Genomic DNA, 18,141 nt, shown 5'->3' on the forward strand with positions numbered 1-18,141 from the left:
GCAGAAGGACACATCATGAGGCATTTGCCTTTCCACAGCCAGCAGTCCATAGTCCCAGCCATGCACACCAGGGGCAGGTCTAGCCCAAGCGAACAGCACAATAGATGCCCAATTTGGATCCTAAATGTGATCTCCCATCGGAAGAGTGTAGATCACCCCACACAGAGGCACAATGAGGGAGTACATAGGCTCTGAGAATCAGAGGAGCACTGCACCAGCCTGTTGTCATTTGCCTGATAAGCAGTGCTTACAGGATAGTGCCCTAACAATAATGGACAGGTTTTGAAAGGTAGACACATGGTGGGGGTTGCCAACTTTCTTGCCCTGGCAGGAGTCACATGCCTTTGAATGTTCAATGACAGACAGCAGTTTAACAGGCATCATTCACTCCATTGCTTGTTCACCCTCCTTCACTGATGCAACAGCATCCTTGAAATAGCTTGCAAAGATGCAGGATCCCAACTGGAACATAAAGCTTAGCAACCACACAGAGGAACAGTATTATTTTTAATTTTGTAAAATTTGAGAGCTGGGATAGTCTACAAATATTTTTATAAATAAATAAACAGCTAGAACCACAGTGGGAACCACACGTAGCATTAGGAATAAGAACCATCCTTACTTCTGCAACTGTTGAACATCTACCTGTTCAGAGCCAAGAGCAACACAGGAACAGTGATGAGCAATGGTCAGCAGCAGTATCCACATAGTCCCTGGACCGAGATGCCCATCTCTCAGCCTCCCGCACCCCTTAGGGGAGAGACTGTAGTAAATGAGCCAATATTTATCCCTTCCCATAAGGAGTTGCAATGAAACTCATTACAGTGACTGCTTGTTCTGTTCTGTGTGGTTTATTTGTGCTCCTGAAAATGTTTGATCAGCATTCCACCAACAGAGCACTTACCTGCTTGTAGAATGGCTGCCAGCTCTTCCTACCCTTTCTGCACAGTGCATGCTTTACCCAGTGTGAAAGGCAGTGTTGAAGGAGGAAGGAATGGCTAGTCAATACAATTTAGCCAGTACCCAGTGGACAGTACCAAAGGCAGAGGGAAGGACATGGAAGGAATTTGAAGCATTCATACTTGGAAGTACGGTATCGTTTGCTTACCTGGGTGCCCCGCACTGCCCATTCTGAAAAGAGAAATGTTAGCAATCTGTTCTTCCCATATATATTCTGCGGTGAAACCGTGCAAAGTGTTCCTTTTTGTGCAAAATCTCTTTTCTGTATAATTGCCATGTCACTAACTGATCAAGAGCACCAAGCACCCACAAAAGACCTAAAGCCCCATGCCATGCCGTTTGAGTTACGGCACATTGTCAGGGGTTTAAACGCTGCTGTGAGTGTTCTGTAATTGGGTTCACATTTGTAATCCACCAAGAATGAGACTGAACATTAAAAGAACTGCACATAACTGTTTTTTGACTGACTAGTATAAAAGTTGTAAAGCCCAACCTGATCTAAACTAGCTTTTTTTCATCCCCAGTTGTTTTTGGAAATGGCTGGAAAGTAATAGCCCCTTGACTCTGTAATATCTCTTGTGTGAACCTGGCCTGTTAACATTATCACAGTGTGGGTGCGTGTGGCTCTACTATACCCACTTTGCTCCTCTCCTAGCATGAACAGGCGCAACAAACCAAGGTTTCCTGTGTCATCCAAACCAGAACTGTAGTTTGCTTTCCCTTAAATGTACAAAATAATTAGCAAACCAAGAACAAACCTTGGAGTTAGGTTTCAATCTAAGCCTATTCCTCACTGAGAAAATGTGATGGTCGCATAGACATAGAGCATTGCATTATGCCAGTGTGTCCAACATAACCCAGATACCAGTGTGATGTTACTGGCAAAGCAGACGTTTCAAATCCTAAGGTCTCCTAGATGATGAAAACTGAGCATAGAATTCTGTGCTAAAATATAGTGACATTTCATCATCTGCAACTAGGAATATTTCAGTTCTGTAAGGGCCCCCATTAGTTGCCAGGCAGGACCCTACTTGTAGCCGGCTCAAGCAGACTATGAACAAAGCTGTTTATGCCCCAGTGTGCCTGGCAGGAAAGCCTGTTCCTGATGGAAATGGACATAATTAGCATAGCATTTCTGCTAGGTGTGTTGGCATATGTGGGCCCTGTTCCCTCCTTGGCAATAACTACCCTCTGCTGAGGAGCTGGATTCCTCACCTCTCATTTCCCCTGCCCTAGGCAATTGGGGGGAAGGCAGAGGAAGGTGGAGAATGTGTCAGCAAAGATGGCAGCACATCCTTCATGCCTCCGCAAGTGTTTTTAGCACATGAGCTTGGTGTGCACACTGAATGTTTCTCTCTCTTTTTTGCATGCACTCACTTAAAGGATCACACCTGCTTCATGGTGACCCAAGGGGTGCTCACGCATACCATCTCCTACATGCAATAAAGATGCCTGGTCCTGGCTTAAAAGTGCCTGGTTCTTTTTTGCAGCAGCAGTGGCAGCAGCAGCATGCCTGGTGGGGCTATGGGCGATGCCTTATGTACATGCAACTGCTAGTCTGTGAATGCCAGTTGCATGAGGCAACAATGGGCAGATTCAGAGTTTTGCTTTTGGCATGTGGAAGTGGTTTCTGGATTCCAGAGAGTGCTGCTCATTTGTGAAACGTGCCTGGGTCCTGGACAGATGAGGCTATAACTTTCTATCCATCTCCTACTGCAGTTAGAATTGGTATTCACATGAAATGCCTATGTGTCACACTGTGCATTTTTTCTTCACATTTTCCCCCTATTTGTGTTCAGATTCAGCAGGTGGATATGTTTTTTCCCCCTGTAACCAGTGGAGAAAAGCAATCCTCATTCTTTCTCAATGTATTTAATACAAGCAGGGTGAAATGGCATCTTTCATATGAAATATTACAAGTGGCAGGTATAATATGAAAAACTGGTACCAGAAAAAAAAATGTGCTACTACATGCACCTATTAAAATCATCAGAGATTTAGGATTACTATTGTCTTTTAATGTTACTTGTAAACTTTAGTTTTATTTATAATGTTATAGGAGTTTCAGCTCAGAAAGTGGGCAGATGTTTTAGATTTTGTTGTTTTTTCAGTGTTGTTGGTAAATGGTGGGTGAATCAAATGTGTCTAGTTAAGAAAAAAAATGATTGTGTGGTGTCATGAAATTTTGCGGTATTGACTAATGGGTCTATTCTGGGTTTCTTGCAATAGAGTTTTTTGAACTTATATCAAAAGTGCAAAGTAACAGAGCAGATGACCAGCGAGGGCTGCTGAGAAAAGAAGACTTGGTTCTGCCCGATTTTCTTCACTTGCCTTCCTGTGGGACTAGGCCTTCTTCATCTACACCCGAAGGGTCTAAAGGCTGCAACAAGAGAATTGCACATCCTGATGTCAAGGACAAATGCATACAGTTAAGTGGCAAAGTGGACGTCATGAAAAACAGTAGTGAAAGCTCCGCAGTCAAAATGGCTTATTCTGGAAGCAAGCAAAAACCAGCTGTGCTGGCAACTTGCAGCAGCCAGAAGACTTGCAGTGTTCCTTTTGGTGCCCCACTGTCTCCGATTCCGCTTTCGCAGGATGCCACCATATGGAAAAGGCAATCAAAAGAACTGCAGGCTGAAAGCATACAAACTGTTGAGGATGAGAACGTAGCAGACTTGACTCTGGTGGCTGAGGGAGACATTAACAGCCCTAACAGTACATTGCTGCCATCTCCACCCTCTTCTTCAGACAAAAACACTCTTGCAGGAGCCAAGTATCCACCTCCCGTGTCACTAACAGATAATCAGGAAAAAACTACCCATGAGAAATCCAAATCAGGTATTTCCAGATTTTAAATGTCTTTAATAAGAAATGATTCCCCATTACATTTGTTTCAGCACTTGTTGCATCTGTTTACAACATGCAGAAAAGTGCAACTGAAGCCTGTCTTTAGGGCATGTACAGACCGTAGTTCTGAGGGGTAGCACACAATTTGGCCTCTGTGATCCTTGTCTACATCCCACTCTGGCCCCTCCTGCCTGTCCACACTGCGGACAGCTGCAAGTTCCGGACCAGCCAGCCTGAGCTACAGGCTGCTTTAAGTACACAAACTCCAAATTGAGAACAGATGTGGTATCACTTGTTTGGCTGTGCACTCATAAAAAGCCTCAACGACCATTTTGCCTGTTGGAAATAAATACATTTTTGTTTGGAAGAGCCTTGCAAAACATAGTTTTTCCATTTAAACCTCCAAGACACACTTTTCACGCATATGCATGCATTATTTGCTGTCGTTTCCTCTTTGTGCTGTATACCATTATAAAGACTTGAAGAGGAAAGGGAAAGCCCAGCCTGGTTCCCACATTTCTGCTGGAAGTCCTGGGCACGTCCTCGCGAAGCACATGCAGACAACTTTTTATAGATACTCATCTCTAAAGACACATGCAAATACCAGATGAGGATCACATGTAACATGTTCCTCCTGGACCACCCTTGAGGTTGCTCATGCCAGTGGTGGGCAGGGCCAGAGGCAAAGTGGGCAGAGCAGCTAGTGTTAATTTTACCAATAGGCTGATTTTACACATACACACATCTCCGCCCTCCATCTAGGCAGCCAAGAAGCATTATCAGAATTCAAGGACACAAAGCAGCCAGACAAGAACACTCAAAGAAGGTGCAAAGTGTAGGGCTGGGGAAGGGTGCGGAGGAGGGGGAGACTGGGGGTGGCCAGAAAGGGAGGCCTGGATGGATATGTCTCCCCATCCCAGATATATAACACCTACCTCTGGGAGAAGATCCATCCCCCCCCTCCCCAGAGAGTCCTCCCCAAAGAGTCCACCCCTCTGCACACTCTGAGCAGCAGGCAGATATCAGTATGGGCTGCTGGAAGGCACAGAAAATCAGTAATTGCCATATGCCTGGTAAGAATGTGGTGCTGGGCGGGGGAGAAAGTAATCTGCCTACATTGCTTCCTGCTGTCTCCATTGTACATAGGCCCAAGGGCTGGATCACCACCTCTGATGCAACTGACTGTATTTATCTTCATAAATCCAATACCAAGTAGAATCATGACTTGTAGAATGCAAACACATTCGGTTTGACTGCTTATTTCTTGTTTCTTACCTGTACTTATTTAGTGATTTTCACATGCCTAATTGTCACGTGCTAACAAATGACAGCCAAACTCTTCTGTCCTGCTACTCTGAAAAATCAGAAAAGGTTTATGTCTTTCACAGTGTTTTTATATATGCTACCATAAAAATTATTGAAATTAAACATCAAATGACCTTGTAATTGGCTATGTCCAAATGATAATACATGAAGTGTATTTTGTGGCCTGGTTGTGTACATTTGTGTATATCTATAGTTAGAGCATGTGTGTTTTAAAAGGGGAGTTTACAAGTTAGACCGTCTTATTTTTAAACTGGAGTTCATATGTGAATATTTTCAAATCTTCAAACTGACCTGTACTTAGTGCATGCCATACCTTCCCGTGAGCTGCAGCTTTTGTTGTTTCTATCTTCTTTTATTCTGTAGCTGCCTTAATGTAGTTTCTGCATATATTTTGTATCTGAGTTCCCACCACTACAAAGAGTAATAAACTCTGTTCTTCGTTAATTCATTTTTTTCTTATTCAAAAGTATTTAATGTGCAGAAGCAGATCTAAATGCAATTGGGAGACATACCGAAAATCAGTGGGGAACTACCCTCTTCAAAGTAGCTTCTCAATTTATTTCCATGGAGGCAATGCAATCTGAGCTCTCACAGATAGCTTGACCAGGGCCCATGTATATTGCATTCTATAGCAAGTCATGAAAACCTCATTATCCATTTAGTGCTTGCAAATTTCTTTCCCCTTTTTATCTCTTCTGTGAGACTCCTTTAAGTCTCTTGTACCATTGACTCGTATTAAACTCTTTTATAAAACATGCAAAATTGTATACTTGCAAAATGTTGAAAGAATTTGTTCTGTTATATTTGCATTTATAAATGGTGTTGTCCATGTCTCCCAACATCCCTATTTATTTGCTTATTTAAGCCTTTATTTATTTTGCCTTTCACATACGGCAAGGCAGTGTACAAAACATCTATACTTTAAAGCACAAATTAAATAATAAATTGTGATTCAGGGCAAATTAAAACATAATGTTATGATCCCAGCAAAAGCCTTGAGCATAAGCATATTTTCAAGAGGTGCTAAAGCACTTAGCTAAAGGGGGAGTTGGTGCTGCCACAGAGAAGGGCCTCCTAGAATCATAGAGTTGGAAGGGACCCCAAGGGTCATCTTGTCCAACCCCCTGCACTGCAGGCATCTCAACTAGATCATGCATAACAGTTGGACATCCAACCTCTGCTTAAAAACCCCCAAGGAACGTCCTTCCACTGTCTAACGGCTCTGTTACTCTTTCTGGTTACTGCCAAATATACTTCTCCAAAGTGCAGTACAACCAAGAGAATCTCCCCAGCTGTTCACAATGAAGGATTGGGGTGGTATGAGAGAAAGCACTTATTAAAGCTCCTTACTAACAGGCCTTGGCATACACGTTAGGTAAAGGTACTCCTGACCGTTAGGTCCAGTCGTGGATGACTCTGGGGTTGCGGCGCTCATCTCGCTTTATTGGCCGAGGGAGCCGGCGTACAGCTTCCGGGTCATGTGGCCAGCATGACTAAGCCACTTCTGGGGAACCAGAGCAGCGCACGGAAACGTCGTTTACCTTCCTACCGGAGCGGTACCTATTTATCTACTTGCACTTTGACGTGCTTTCGAACTGCTAGGTGGGCAGGAGCAGGGACCGAACAATGGGAGCTCACCCCGTTGCAGGGATTCGAACCGCCGACCTGATTGGCAAGCCCTAGGCTCTGTGGTTTACTTTACTTTATAACAGGGGCAGGGGAGTCTGTGGCCCCCCAGGTATTGGACTCCAGCTCAAATTGTCCTGAAACTGCTCTTGAAAAGATTTCTACTGCGGGCACTTTCACACTAGTACCTCTGATATCTATGTTCTAACATAGATGACTTGCAGTTGTTGTTGCTTTATCATGTGCCAGTAGTTCCCATTCTTGAAGTATAATGCCACACGGCTTCATTGTTGCTCTCAGATTGCCCTTTTATTTCTTTGTTCTGGAAACCTTTTTTTTATCAAGCCTCTATAAAAGAGATGCTTGTGGAGGTGGTCGTGAAACATTTGGGTAGTATGACCTGACTAACAGCAGAGGCTTCATAACTATGCCATCTGCATTTGACAGCTTGGCTGTTCTATATTCAGTTTCAACTTTTGATTCACAAGGCAAAAGTGTGAATTTGTTCACCACCTGGTAGAAGCAGCTTCAAATAATTTCTGCTGGGACATATATCTATCTGGAAGGTGGCTGAGATAAAACTGGGGCAGAATTATATAATGCCCCCACCTTGGCTGGTTCTACCAAAGTGAAAGAATTGAGGACATTGGTTTATCTGAAAATAAGAACCCCATTAAGAGATCCTATATTTCAATCTGTTATAAATGAGGAAGATCAAAGGCCCCGTTTGGGGGGGGGGGGGGTTGCTGAGAGATTTCTCCAGTCCCTATAAAAAAGGTAAAGGACCCCTGACAGTTAAGTCCAGTTGCAAACGACTCTGGGGTTGTGGCGCTCATCCCGCTTTACAGGCCGAGGGAACTGGCATTTGTCCACTCTGCAGACAGTTTTTCCGGGTCATGTGGCCAGCAGGACTAAGCCGCTTCTGGCAAAACCAGAGCAGTGCACGGAAATGCCATTTACCTTCCCACCGGAGCAGTACCTATTTATCTACTTGCACATTGACGTGCTTTTGAACTGCTAGGTTGGCAGGAGCTGGGACTTGTTACCATAAAGCACCAATGCTGCAGCAAGCAAAGGCTCTAGCAGCTCAGCCAGCTGCTTGTGGCTGGAAAGCCAGACAGGATGTTTGTGACTGTTGCCATGGGAACAAAGGGGCAGTCCATTCTGTACTGAGCACCGGATGTTAGCTCAGTGTGTGTGTGTCATATGACCCGTACTGGATGTACTTGGGAGGAGTTTCTCCTTGCTGTTGTTGAGTGCAGACATGATTCTCTGTACTGATGTAAGAGGCAGAAATAAATGATGTAAATAGTTTTCTGTCTGCTTCTTTCCCCTCCCTGGGGACACCAAAGGGGAGAGAGGAAGAACGGTGTGTTCCTCTCATACATCTGAGAAGAATCGCCGGACCTCGCCTGCTTATCAGCAGAGGTTGGGAGACGCGGGGAGGTCGACAGGAATATCTGCCGGTGCCTGCTTGTGGCACATTCCTCTGACCCAGGCAGAATTCCAACAGTGGCAGCCTTCGGATGGTTGCGATTCATCGGACATCTGCATGAGAGGCTGGTGGATTGTCCTCCTCTGCTCCAAGGAGGAAGAGAAGCGTCTGAGAACAGCCAGAGGCTCCACAGACAGCTGATGGAAAGAAGAGGTGTTTTCCAGAGCAACAAAGTTCAAGGTATGCTGCATTTTGGGCTAAAAGTGTGAACGCAGGAAGATTAATTCCCTGGTTCACGGAGCTGCGTTTCAAAGAAAACAAGAGCTCCGGGAGAAGAGGTCTGCAGCTTGAAGGCTGAAGCCTGCATTCCACAAATTTTTGTGGTAGATAAGGAGTCCTATTGAAATGCATTGTTGCTAGGTAACGGAAAGTTACTGGCAAAGGGGCTGGACTCTGAGTGTAAGCCTGGGAAAGCGAAACAAAATCAGAGAATGTTTTGGCTACAAGGTTTACGAGCTCTTGGAAGGGGCTTTTCAATAGCAGCCTGAGTTTAGCTGCCAGGTGCAAAAGGCATAAACAATTTGCAGTTTGCTGCGTGAGAAAGAAAAAAACAACTGTTGGATTTTACAGTTTGTTTGACAGTGTCAGCTGGAGGCTTGGCTTCAAGATGGATGCCAAGAAAGGGGGAGGTTTGCCTTGCCCACCTTCCTTAACCAATGACAATTATTCATCTTGGTCTGTAAAGATGAAGGCCCTGCTGCAGAATCAGAGGCTTTTTGATGTAATTGAAAACCCCATCCCTGCAGCACCAACCAGAGGTTGGGAGTCACAGAATGTAAGGGCCAGGACTGCTATAATTCTGTGTGTCTCAGATGATCAGTTGGTGCATGTTCAGCATTTAGAAAATGCGAAAGAGGTATGGGACACGCTGCGTACAACGCATCAGAGAGATGCTGGTTCTTCAGCGTTGCTGTATTTTGAGAAATTGACCAATCTGAGACTTGCGCCTGATGGAGATGTTCAAGCGCACCTGACATGTGATGGGACGATGAGCTGCTTGTGTGTAAAATCCTAGTCCCTCAGAGTTTGGTCAAGTTTGCAAACCTCTGTCTGTAACGGAGCCCCTTAAACATGGCTCCGTCAGTCGCTGGCAGATTCCGACAGTGGTTGCTTTCGGAATCGCTTCCAACATAAAAGCTCCTTAACGGAAACACGTCTTCTGGACTCTCTGCGTGACAGTTTCCGGCGAGGAGTGGGTGTCCCTACAGGAGGTCCTGAAACCTCCCCACTGTTTTCGCTGGAAGTGTCTCTGAGCCATCCCTCCAGCTCCCTTTCCCTCAGCCCAGCTCCTCTCCCCCTACTGGTTCCCTCTTCAGCTGCTGAGTCTCTCCCAACCTGTGTGAGCCCTTTCACTTCCCTTCCTTCCGATGGCAGTTCCCTGACATCCACCTCCCCTCCAGGGCCCCCTTCATCCCCTCTCGCCCCCTCCTCTACGTGCGGTGAGGAGGCAAAACCCCGGAATGAACTTCCTTCATCTTCCGATGTCCCGAACACTTCTCTCCACCTGTTGCGGTTCCTGGTCTCGAAGTACTCCTCCTCCTCAGAGTCCATCTCCCCTTCCCCTTCCGATTCCGAGAATCCTTCCAACTCCTCCTCCTCATCGGTGGTCCCAAAGTATTCCCTCCGGAACCTCTCCACAGGCTGAGGTTTCCTTGGGAACCTTTGATGGAACGTTTCTATCAATACCTCGTCATTGATATCTTCTGCCATTACCCAAGTGTTTTCTGACTCCGGTTCTCCTTCCCACGCTACCAAATACTCCACCTGATCCCCCTTCCATCTGGCGTCGAGGATTTCTGCCACATGGCTGCTGCATTCCCTTTCTTCTATGACCGGTCCCCGAGTGGCCATCCCTTCTCGTCCCCCCTCATACGGTGACAGTAACGACCTGTGAAATACTGGGTGCAGTTTCATGTGGTTGGGTAACCGGAGCCTGAAAGCCACTGGGTTGACCTGTTGAATGACCTCAAAGGGACCCAATCTCCTGGGTCTTAATTTCTTACAACCTCCTTTGAACGGCAACCCTTGGGTTGACAGCCACACCCTATCTCCCACCCTTATGGTTTCACCTTCCCTTCGGTTCTTGTCTGCCTGCCTCTTGTATTCTTCCTTCGCCCTTTCTAAGTTGAGTTGGAGCTGACGATGGATTGCTTCCATTTCTTCTACAAAATGCTCGGCTGCCGGGACACCCCATCTCTCCCCTTCTCCCCCTGGGAAAGCCCTGGGATGACACCCATAATTAGCCAAGAAGGGGCTCATCCCTGTGGACACATTCTCGGCATTGTTGTAGGCAAATTCCGCCAGCGCCAACTTTTCTACCCAGTCATTCTCTCTGTCATTGACATAACACCTCAGGTATTGCTGGAGGACCCCGTTTGCTCTTTCCGCCTGCCCGTTGGTTTCAGGGTGCCGGGCAGTCGAAAAGTTGACCTCCACCTGCAGTAAGCTCATGAGCTTCCTCCAGAACCTGGAAGTAAATTGTTTTCCTCGGTCTGAGACCACCCTCAATGGCACCCCGTGCAACCTAAAAATGTGTTCTACAAATAACTTCGCTGTCTCTTCCGCCGTGACTGCATGCGAGCAGGCTACAAAGTGGCACATCTTTGTTAGTAGGTCTACCACCACCATGATGGCTGTTTTCCCCTTGGACTTCGGCAGATCAGTCATAAAATCTATCGACACTGCCTCCCAAGGTCGTTCTGGGGTTGGTAAGGGTTCTAATAGCCCCGCCGGTGCCCGCCTCTCCCCTTTGGCTCGCTGGCATTGCTCACACCCTCTTACATACTCCCGTACATCTTCCCTCACCTTAGGCCACCAAAATTCCCTGGTGACCAACCACATGGTTTTGTGTTGTCCAAAATGCCCCGCCGTGGGGCTGTCGTGCAACTGCTTGAGTACCCTCCCCCTTAAGTCTCCTTCAGGGATATACAGTGCCCCTTTGTAATACAAAGCTCCATTTCTTTCCTCGAAACCCCCTGGTTCCTCTCCCTCACCCCTAAGACCTCTGAGCTTATTCTGGGCGTATTCATCATTCTCTGTTTCCTCTACCAGTTCTCTTTGTCCCACCAATGCCGCCCCACACACCCAGCGGTCCTCTGGAATGACATGTCTCTCTTCGGGTGCTCCCTCCTCCTCCAAATATTCAGGTTTGCGTGAGAGAGCGTCCGCCCTAATGTTCTCTGAGCCTGGCACGTAACAAATCTCAAAGTTAAATTTGGAGAACTCCTGGGCCCATCTCACTTGCCGTTGGTTGAGCACTCGTGCCGTCCTCCAATACTCTAGGTTCTTGTGGTCAGTGCACACTTGCACCTTATGTTGTGCGCCAATTAGCAGGTGCCTCCATCTCCGGAACGCCTCATGAATGGCTAGTAGTTCTCGGTCATACACCGTGTAGTTCCTCTCGGATTTGTTCAGCTTTCGCGAAAAAAAGGCACACGGTCTCCACTCTGACTCCTCCTTCCCTGGCTGCAGAAGCACCGCCCCAATCGCTCTGTCTGATGCGTCAGTTTCCACTCTCATCGTTTTTTGTAAATCCACATGCAGGAGTTGTTGTTCCGAGGCGAAGGCCCTTTTTAGTTCCTCAAATGCTCGCTCCGCCTCCTCAGTCCAAACGAACTTCTTCTTACTGCTGAGACAGTCCGTAATGGGCGCCGTCAGGTGGGCAAAGTTTCGGATGAACTTACGATAGAAGTTCCCAAATCCTAGGAACCTCTGCACATCCTTCCTTGTTTTGGGTGTTTTCCATTCCAGCACCGCCTGGACCTTGCCGGGATCCATGGCCAATCCCTTGTCTGACAGGCGATACCCCAGGAATTCCACCTCCTTGGTATGAAACTGACACTTCTCCAGTTTCACCCACAGCTGGTTGGCTTGCAGCCTGCTCAACACTTCTCTGACGTCTCTCACATGCTGCTCCTCATTCTCAGAATACACCAACACGTCGTCTAAGAAGGCCACACAATTCTTGTAAAGCAAAGGCCCCAGGACGTGGTTCATAAACGATTGAAAGCACGCGGAGCCTCCTTGTAGGCCGAAGGGCATAACTAAATATTCAAATGCCCCCAAAGGGGTGAACATGGTGGTTTTCCATTCATCCCCCTTCCTTATTCGTATCAGGTTGTACGCCCCCCTTAGGTCCAGTTTAGTAAAAATCTTTCCCTTCCTGACCCTTGTCAAAATGTCGTCAATCCTGGGCATAGGGAAAGCCACTGGTTCTGACACTGCATTTAAGGCCCTGAAGTCACACACAAGCCTCGGCTTGTTCGTGTTTTTTTTATCCACAAAAAACACTGGGCTGCCCCCCACCGCCCTGGACTCTCTGATGAACCCTCTCTTCAGGTTCTTGTCAATGAACTCTCTTAGCTCCTGCATCTCTCTGTCTGACATGGCGTACAGCTTGCCTACAGGGAGCTGTGCCCCAGGGAGTAAATTGATTTGACAGTCAAAGGGTCTATGCGGGGGTAATTGGTCAGCTTCCCTTTCGCTGAAGACGTCGCGGAGATCTGCGTATTGTCGTGGTACCTTCACGTTCTCCGTTACTTCAGTCCCTGCTAGGGTGGCTTGGGCCCCTGCCAAACCCTTTCCCTCTTTGCAGTGTTCTAAGCAATGTGCTGAACCAAAAGAAACCACTCTCTGATGCCAGCCCACCAGCGGATCATGTAACGCTAGCCAGCTCATCCCCAATATAATGGGAGCTCCTCCCAAGGTGGCCACATTAAACGCTATCAGTTCGGTGTGCCTTGCCACCTTCATTATCATTGGGACGGTCTGCAAGCTGACTTCTCCTCCCAACAGCTCCCTGCCATCGATCGTGGTCACCTGCAGGGGGTTGCTTAAAGGGATCGTCTGTATCTGGTGTTCAGCTGCAAACTCTTTGCTCATGAAATTGCAGGAGCTGCCTGAGTCCAACAGCGCCTTTATCTTTAGAGGGTGTCCGTTTGGCAGCTCTAGCGCCACTTCTATCACTAGGGCGGGTTTAGGAGGTTCTGGCGTGGGCACTTTCACTGCTCTTTGGCCTGACTGCTGTGCCCCGACGGTGGCAGCCAGGCGTTGGCTTTTACTTGCTTCGGTATTTCTTCCTCTCTTCCCTCCACAGCTCCTACCATCCCTTGCCATTCCTTCCTCTGGGGGCAGACTCTGGCAAAGTGACCTGGCTGTTGGCAGAGATAGCATTTCCGGGCGCCTTTTCCCTCCTTCTTTCCCCCCTCACTGGGCTTTGAAACTGCGCGCGCGCGCGCTGTTCCGATTTCCATCGGCTCTGCCGGCGGGAAAGTTGGCTCTGGAATGTCTGGAATGCGGAACTCCTTCCAACGTTCCCCCTTCCCTTCCCGCCTCTCCAATGCTCTCGCCTCCTGGCGCGCTCCTATGGTCAGCGCTGATTTGGTCAGCTGGTCCATAGACTCCGCCCTGGGCGCCCGGGAAAGTTCGTCTTTCACAGCCGAAGAAAGCCCTTCTTCAAAAAGCATTTGAATGGGTTCCGCCGATAGATCCCACCCCAATTTATGGATCAACATGGTGAATTCAGTCCAGTACTCACGGACAGATCGGCTCCCCTGTTTGCAAGCCATTAACTGTCTGCGGACCACTCCCTGTTCAATATCGCTGGAAAACATCAGATCCATGGCGCGAAAGAACTTCATCGTGTCCTTTAGGACGTCACTATTCGCTGCCATCAGGGGTCTAACCCAGTCTCTCGCCCCCTTTTCAAGATGCCCAATCACGAAAGCCACTCTTGATTCCTCGTCAGGGAATTCATCAAACTGCAGATTGAGGGCATATTGCATCTCTGTCCGAAAGCCATGATAGTCTTTGGGCTCCCCCCCAAACTTCTGCACCAATCCTGGTACCTTTCTGACGAGCTGGGTGTCTTTCCCCTTTTTGTCTGCATCCTGAGCCCTCCTCTCCTCAAGCCTCGCCGTCTGCAGCGCTAGCTGGACCTCCAACACCCGGTACCTTTCTTCCAGGCTTGGACCCGCTCCAGCTCCTGCTTCTCCGGTTCCGGCTGGGTTGCTCATGATGCCTTCTCCTGCACAAGCTGCTCACGAAGACTGTCGGAATGCTGTGATGGGACGATGAGCTGCTTGTGTGTAAAATCCTAGTCCCTCAGAGTTTGGTCAAGTTTGCAAACCTCTGTCTGTAACGGAGCCCCTTAAACATGGCTCCGTCAGTCGCTGGCAGATTCCGACAGTGGTTGCTTTCGGAATCGCTTCCAACATAAAAGCTCCTTAACGGAAACACGTCTTCTGGACTCTCTGCGTGACAGTTTCCGGCGAGGAGTGGGTGTCCCTACAGGAGGTCCTGAAACCTCCCCACTGTTTTCGCTGGAAGTGTCTCTGAGCCATCCCTCCAGCTCCCTTTCCCTCAGCCCAGCTCCTCTCCCCCTACTGGTTCCCTCTTCAGCTGCTGAGTCTCTCCCAACCTGTGTGAGCCCTTTCACTTCCCTTCCTTCCGATGGCAGTTCCCTGACATGACAGAAATGAAGTTTCTGCGTCAACAGATGGTGGAACGCAATTTCCGTCTTCAGGAGGAAGTGTTTTGCTTCATGATGATAAACAGCCTTAGCCGCACCTACAAGGTTGTTGCCAGTCAGCTTGGTTCCCTACCGGCCGCGCAGCTGACCGCGGAGAGAGTTTGTGCTGTGGTCCTGAATGAACACGACAGACTTGCTGCACTGGAAGAAAAAGACAGGGGGAGGGAGGAACAGAGTTCTAATTCCCCCACTGCTGATGCTACTGGAGAGCATGGTGTAGCATTGAGTGCTGTCCGATGCTACAATTGTGGACAGACTGGGCATCTACAGCGAAACTGTAAGAAGCCGCGCCAGTCAAGAGGAGCAAAGAGCAGCTCTACGAAGCCTCAGGCGTCAGGCAAAAGCCGTACCAAGTGCCAGGTGAAACCTGCAAAGGCTATGATGGCGAAAGGAACCACGCCAGATGTTGGGAACTCGTTCATAATTGACACGGGCGCCACGGTTCATATGTGCCCGCACAGAGGACTATTTTCGACGTTGAGGAAGCAAAGCTTCACTGTGAAACAGGCCAACGGTCAGGAGTTGGAAGCAACCGGAATTGGGACTGTGTATCTTGAGAGTCTGAACTTGACTATAAGCAATGTTTACCTGGTTCCAGAACTGAGATTTAATCTGCTGAGCGTGTCGCAGATTGCAAAGAAAGGACTGAAACTGTCCTATGATGCTAAAAGCTGCAAGATCTACAAAGATGGAGAACTGTTTCTTACTGCCAAAGAGAAAGATGGACTGTATTTGTTGACTTTTGATCAAAGTGATTACATGAAATGTAATTCTTCTGATTCTAACGAAATCTCTATTGCAGGTGTGACCAGTGCGAGCACCAGGAAGGTGACGAAAAAGGTCGACAGAGCATTTCAGCGGGTGTATGCTGATGTGATTGGTCCTCTAGAACCATCTAGAGGCGGTGCACGATTTTACCTTGTGTGTGTGGATTGTTTCACTAATTATTCTTGGGTTTATATGATGGAGAAACCGCAAGAAACTTTAGAAAAGTTTCAGGAGTTTTGTGACAAGGTTAAAAATATGCATGATGCTAACATTGATTGTCTTTTCACAGATAAGAAGCAAATTTTTCTGTTACAGAAGTTTCAGAAGTTCCTGGATGGAAAAGGGATAGACCACAAAGTGGCAGTCTCGCAAGAAGCGTGGAACAGGGGGGTCTGTGTAAAAGTGAACAAAGAATTGCAAAAGGGGATGAATGCGCAATTGCTGAGTTCACATTTGCCACATGAATATTGGGCCGAATCGCTAGCGTCCTATCTTCATGTGTGGCTGAGAAAAGTCTCAACAGAGTTGGGATGTTCTCCTTTTGAGAAGCTGTTCAATAGAAAACCTTCTGTTGCCTATTTTAAGGTTTTCGGGTCTCATGTGAGAACAGAAGCTCCAGGTGGAGTAAAGAATGCCAGAGGCATTTTTGTGGGTTATGAAAAAGGTCTCTACAGAGTAATTTTGTCTGAATCTGGTCAGGTGATTCTCACAAAGTTCCTAGAGAGTGCTCCAGAGCAAGAGCGGGTTGTAGTACAAACATTTCCCACAGAGGATTCTGATGATAATGATGATGATGAGTTTGATCTTATTGAGTTCAGTAGTACTGATGATGACAGCGATAGCTCAGACAGCTCAGTTGTCACAGTCATTGAGAGGAAATCTCACACAATGGATAGACCTTCACAGGTGAAGGAAGAACCACTGATTGCTACTGGTTCTCGACAGAGTCCAAAGGTTGAACCAGTGAGCACAGAGGATCAGAACCTTTTACGTAGGTCTGAGAGAGCAACGAAGGGTGTACCACCCAAGAGGTATTCAAAGGAGTTTGCTAACTTAGCTGTTGCATGTGTTGCTATTGTTAACAACTCAAAGAAGGTTGAAGCAGTGTCTAAGTCAGAGACAAAGACACAACAGAGGGTAGCTAGCCAAGGTAATGCAGAAGCACTCATTCCTTGGAAGTCACACAACCAGAGAGGTACATTGGTTAAACCAGTGGCGGGTAGTTCCAAGGGTGGAACTGAAACAACAGGGGAATGTTATAAATATAACAACTGTTTGTTTTCTTCTCTGGATGACGCTTTGCTCGCAGCACACATTGATACTTTAGGGGGAGTATGTTACCATAAAGCACCAATGCTGCAGCAAGCAAAGGCTCTAGCAGCTCAGCCAGCTGCTTGTGGCTGGAAAGCCAGACAGGATGTTTGTGACTGTTGCCATGGGAACAAAGGGGCAGTCCATTCTGTACTGAGCACCGGATGTTAGCTCAGTGTGTGTGTGTCATATGACCCGTACTGGATGTACTTGGGAGGAGTTTCTCCTTGCTGTTGTTGAGTGCAGACATGATTCTCTGTACTGATGTAAGAGGCAGAAATAAATGATGTAAATAGTTTTCTGTCTGCTTCTTTCCCCTCCCTGGGGACACCAAAGGGGAGAGAGGAAGAACGGTGTGTTCCTCTCATACATCTGAGAAGAATCGCCGGACCTCGCCTGCTTATCAGCAGAGGTTGGGAGACGCGGGGAGGTCGACAGGAATATCTGCCGGTGCCTGCTTGTGGCACATTCCTCTGACCCAGGCAGAATTCCAACAGGACTGAGCTACGGGAGCTCACCCCGTGGCGGGGATTCGAACCACCGACCTTCTGATCGGCAAGCCCTAGGCTCTGTGGTTTAGACCACAGCGCCCCCTGTGGGTCTGGGGAATTAGAGGAAACAAGTTGTCCTGATCCATTCCAGATCTAATCACTCTGGTAAACAGGCTACAACAGGAGACAAACAAGGGGAATGTGGTCCTTTTAGCTTTTCTGGATCTCTCTAAAAACCAGAAACCTTTGAAGCAATACTCACACTCTGGGCCTGGGAAAATTGGGTGTAACAATGGCCTCCAGGAGCAGGTCGTGTCCATCTCTGAATCTGCCACAATTGTGGCAGTATTTCTTGATCTAGATTTAATAACTGACGCAAAAGGTTTAGCTGACCTAATTTTTTATTCAGTTGTCCTTGAAGTGGGTGGATGAAGTACAGGATGACCCTCAGTCCTCTTTGAACAGGAACAGCTGAGTATGGGACTGGCCCAGAGCAGCAAAATTCAGACTGAGAAGCTGCGGCAGCATCTGTCTGCAGGATGAAGAGTCAGATGGTACAGGACAGATGCCCACCTGACAGCCAGATCTGAATTTGTTCAGGCAGATACTCAGAGCAGATACTATAGTGAGCATGAATAAAAAACAAAGCAGAAAACAATGGAAAGGCAAATCCTACTAGTCGCCCCCCTCCCCCCCTCCTGAACTTTAGCCAATGCATCTTCATCTTCTTTGCAGTCTCCAGTGGGCTGATGCTGCCAAGAAACATGCAAATTCTTCTCCCCTTTTTC

The 18,141-nt window shown here is 47.6% G+C and overlaps 1 protein-coding gene across 6 annotated transcripts in view; it reads left to right on the forward strand.

Moving 5' to 3' along the window:
- The window catches only part of RGS12 (regulator of G protein signaling 12), a 92,928-nt gene that overhangs the window by 62,715 nt on the left and 12,072 nt on the right, over positions 1–18,141 (forward strand). For 5 of the 6 annotated variants that reach the window (XM_081021495.1, XM_081021494.1, XM_081021496.1 and 2 more), the window contains one exon: positions 3,190–3,798. In XM_081021495.1, coding sequence (XP_080877621.1) covers positions 3,190–3,798 — 609 coding nt within the window. Of the gene's footprint in view, positions 1–3,189; positions 3,799–18,141 lie in introns of those variants that run through there. The other variant, XM_081021497.1, reaches the window with a different exon arrangement.

Source organism: Podarcis pityusensis, assembly GCF_964106645.2.
Source record: "Podarcis pityusensis genome assembly, chromosome: 9".
NCBI lineage: Eukaryota > Metazoa > Chordata > Lepidosauria > Squamata > Lacertidae > Podarcis > Podarcis pityusensis.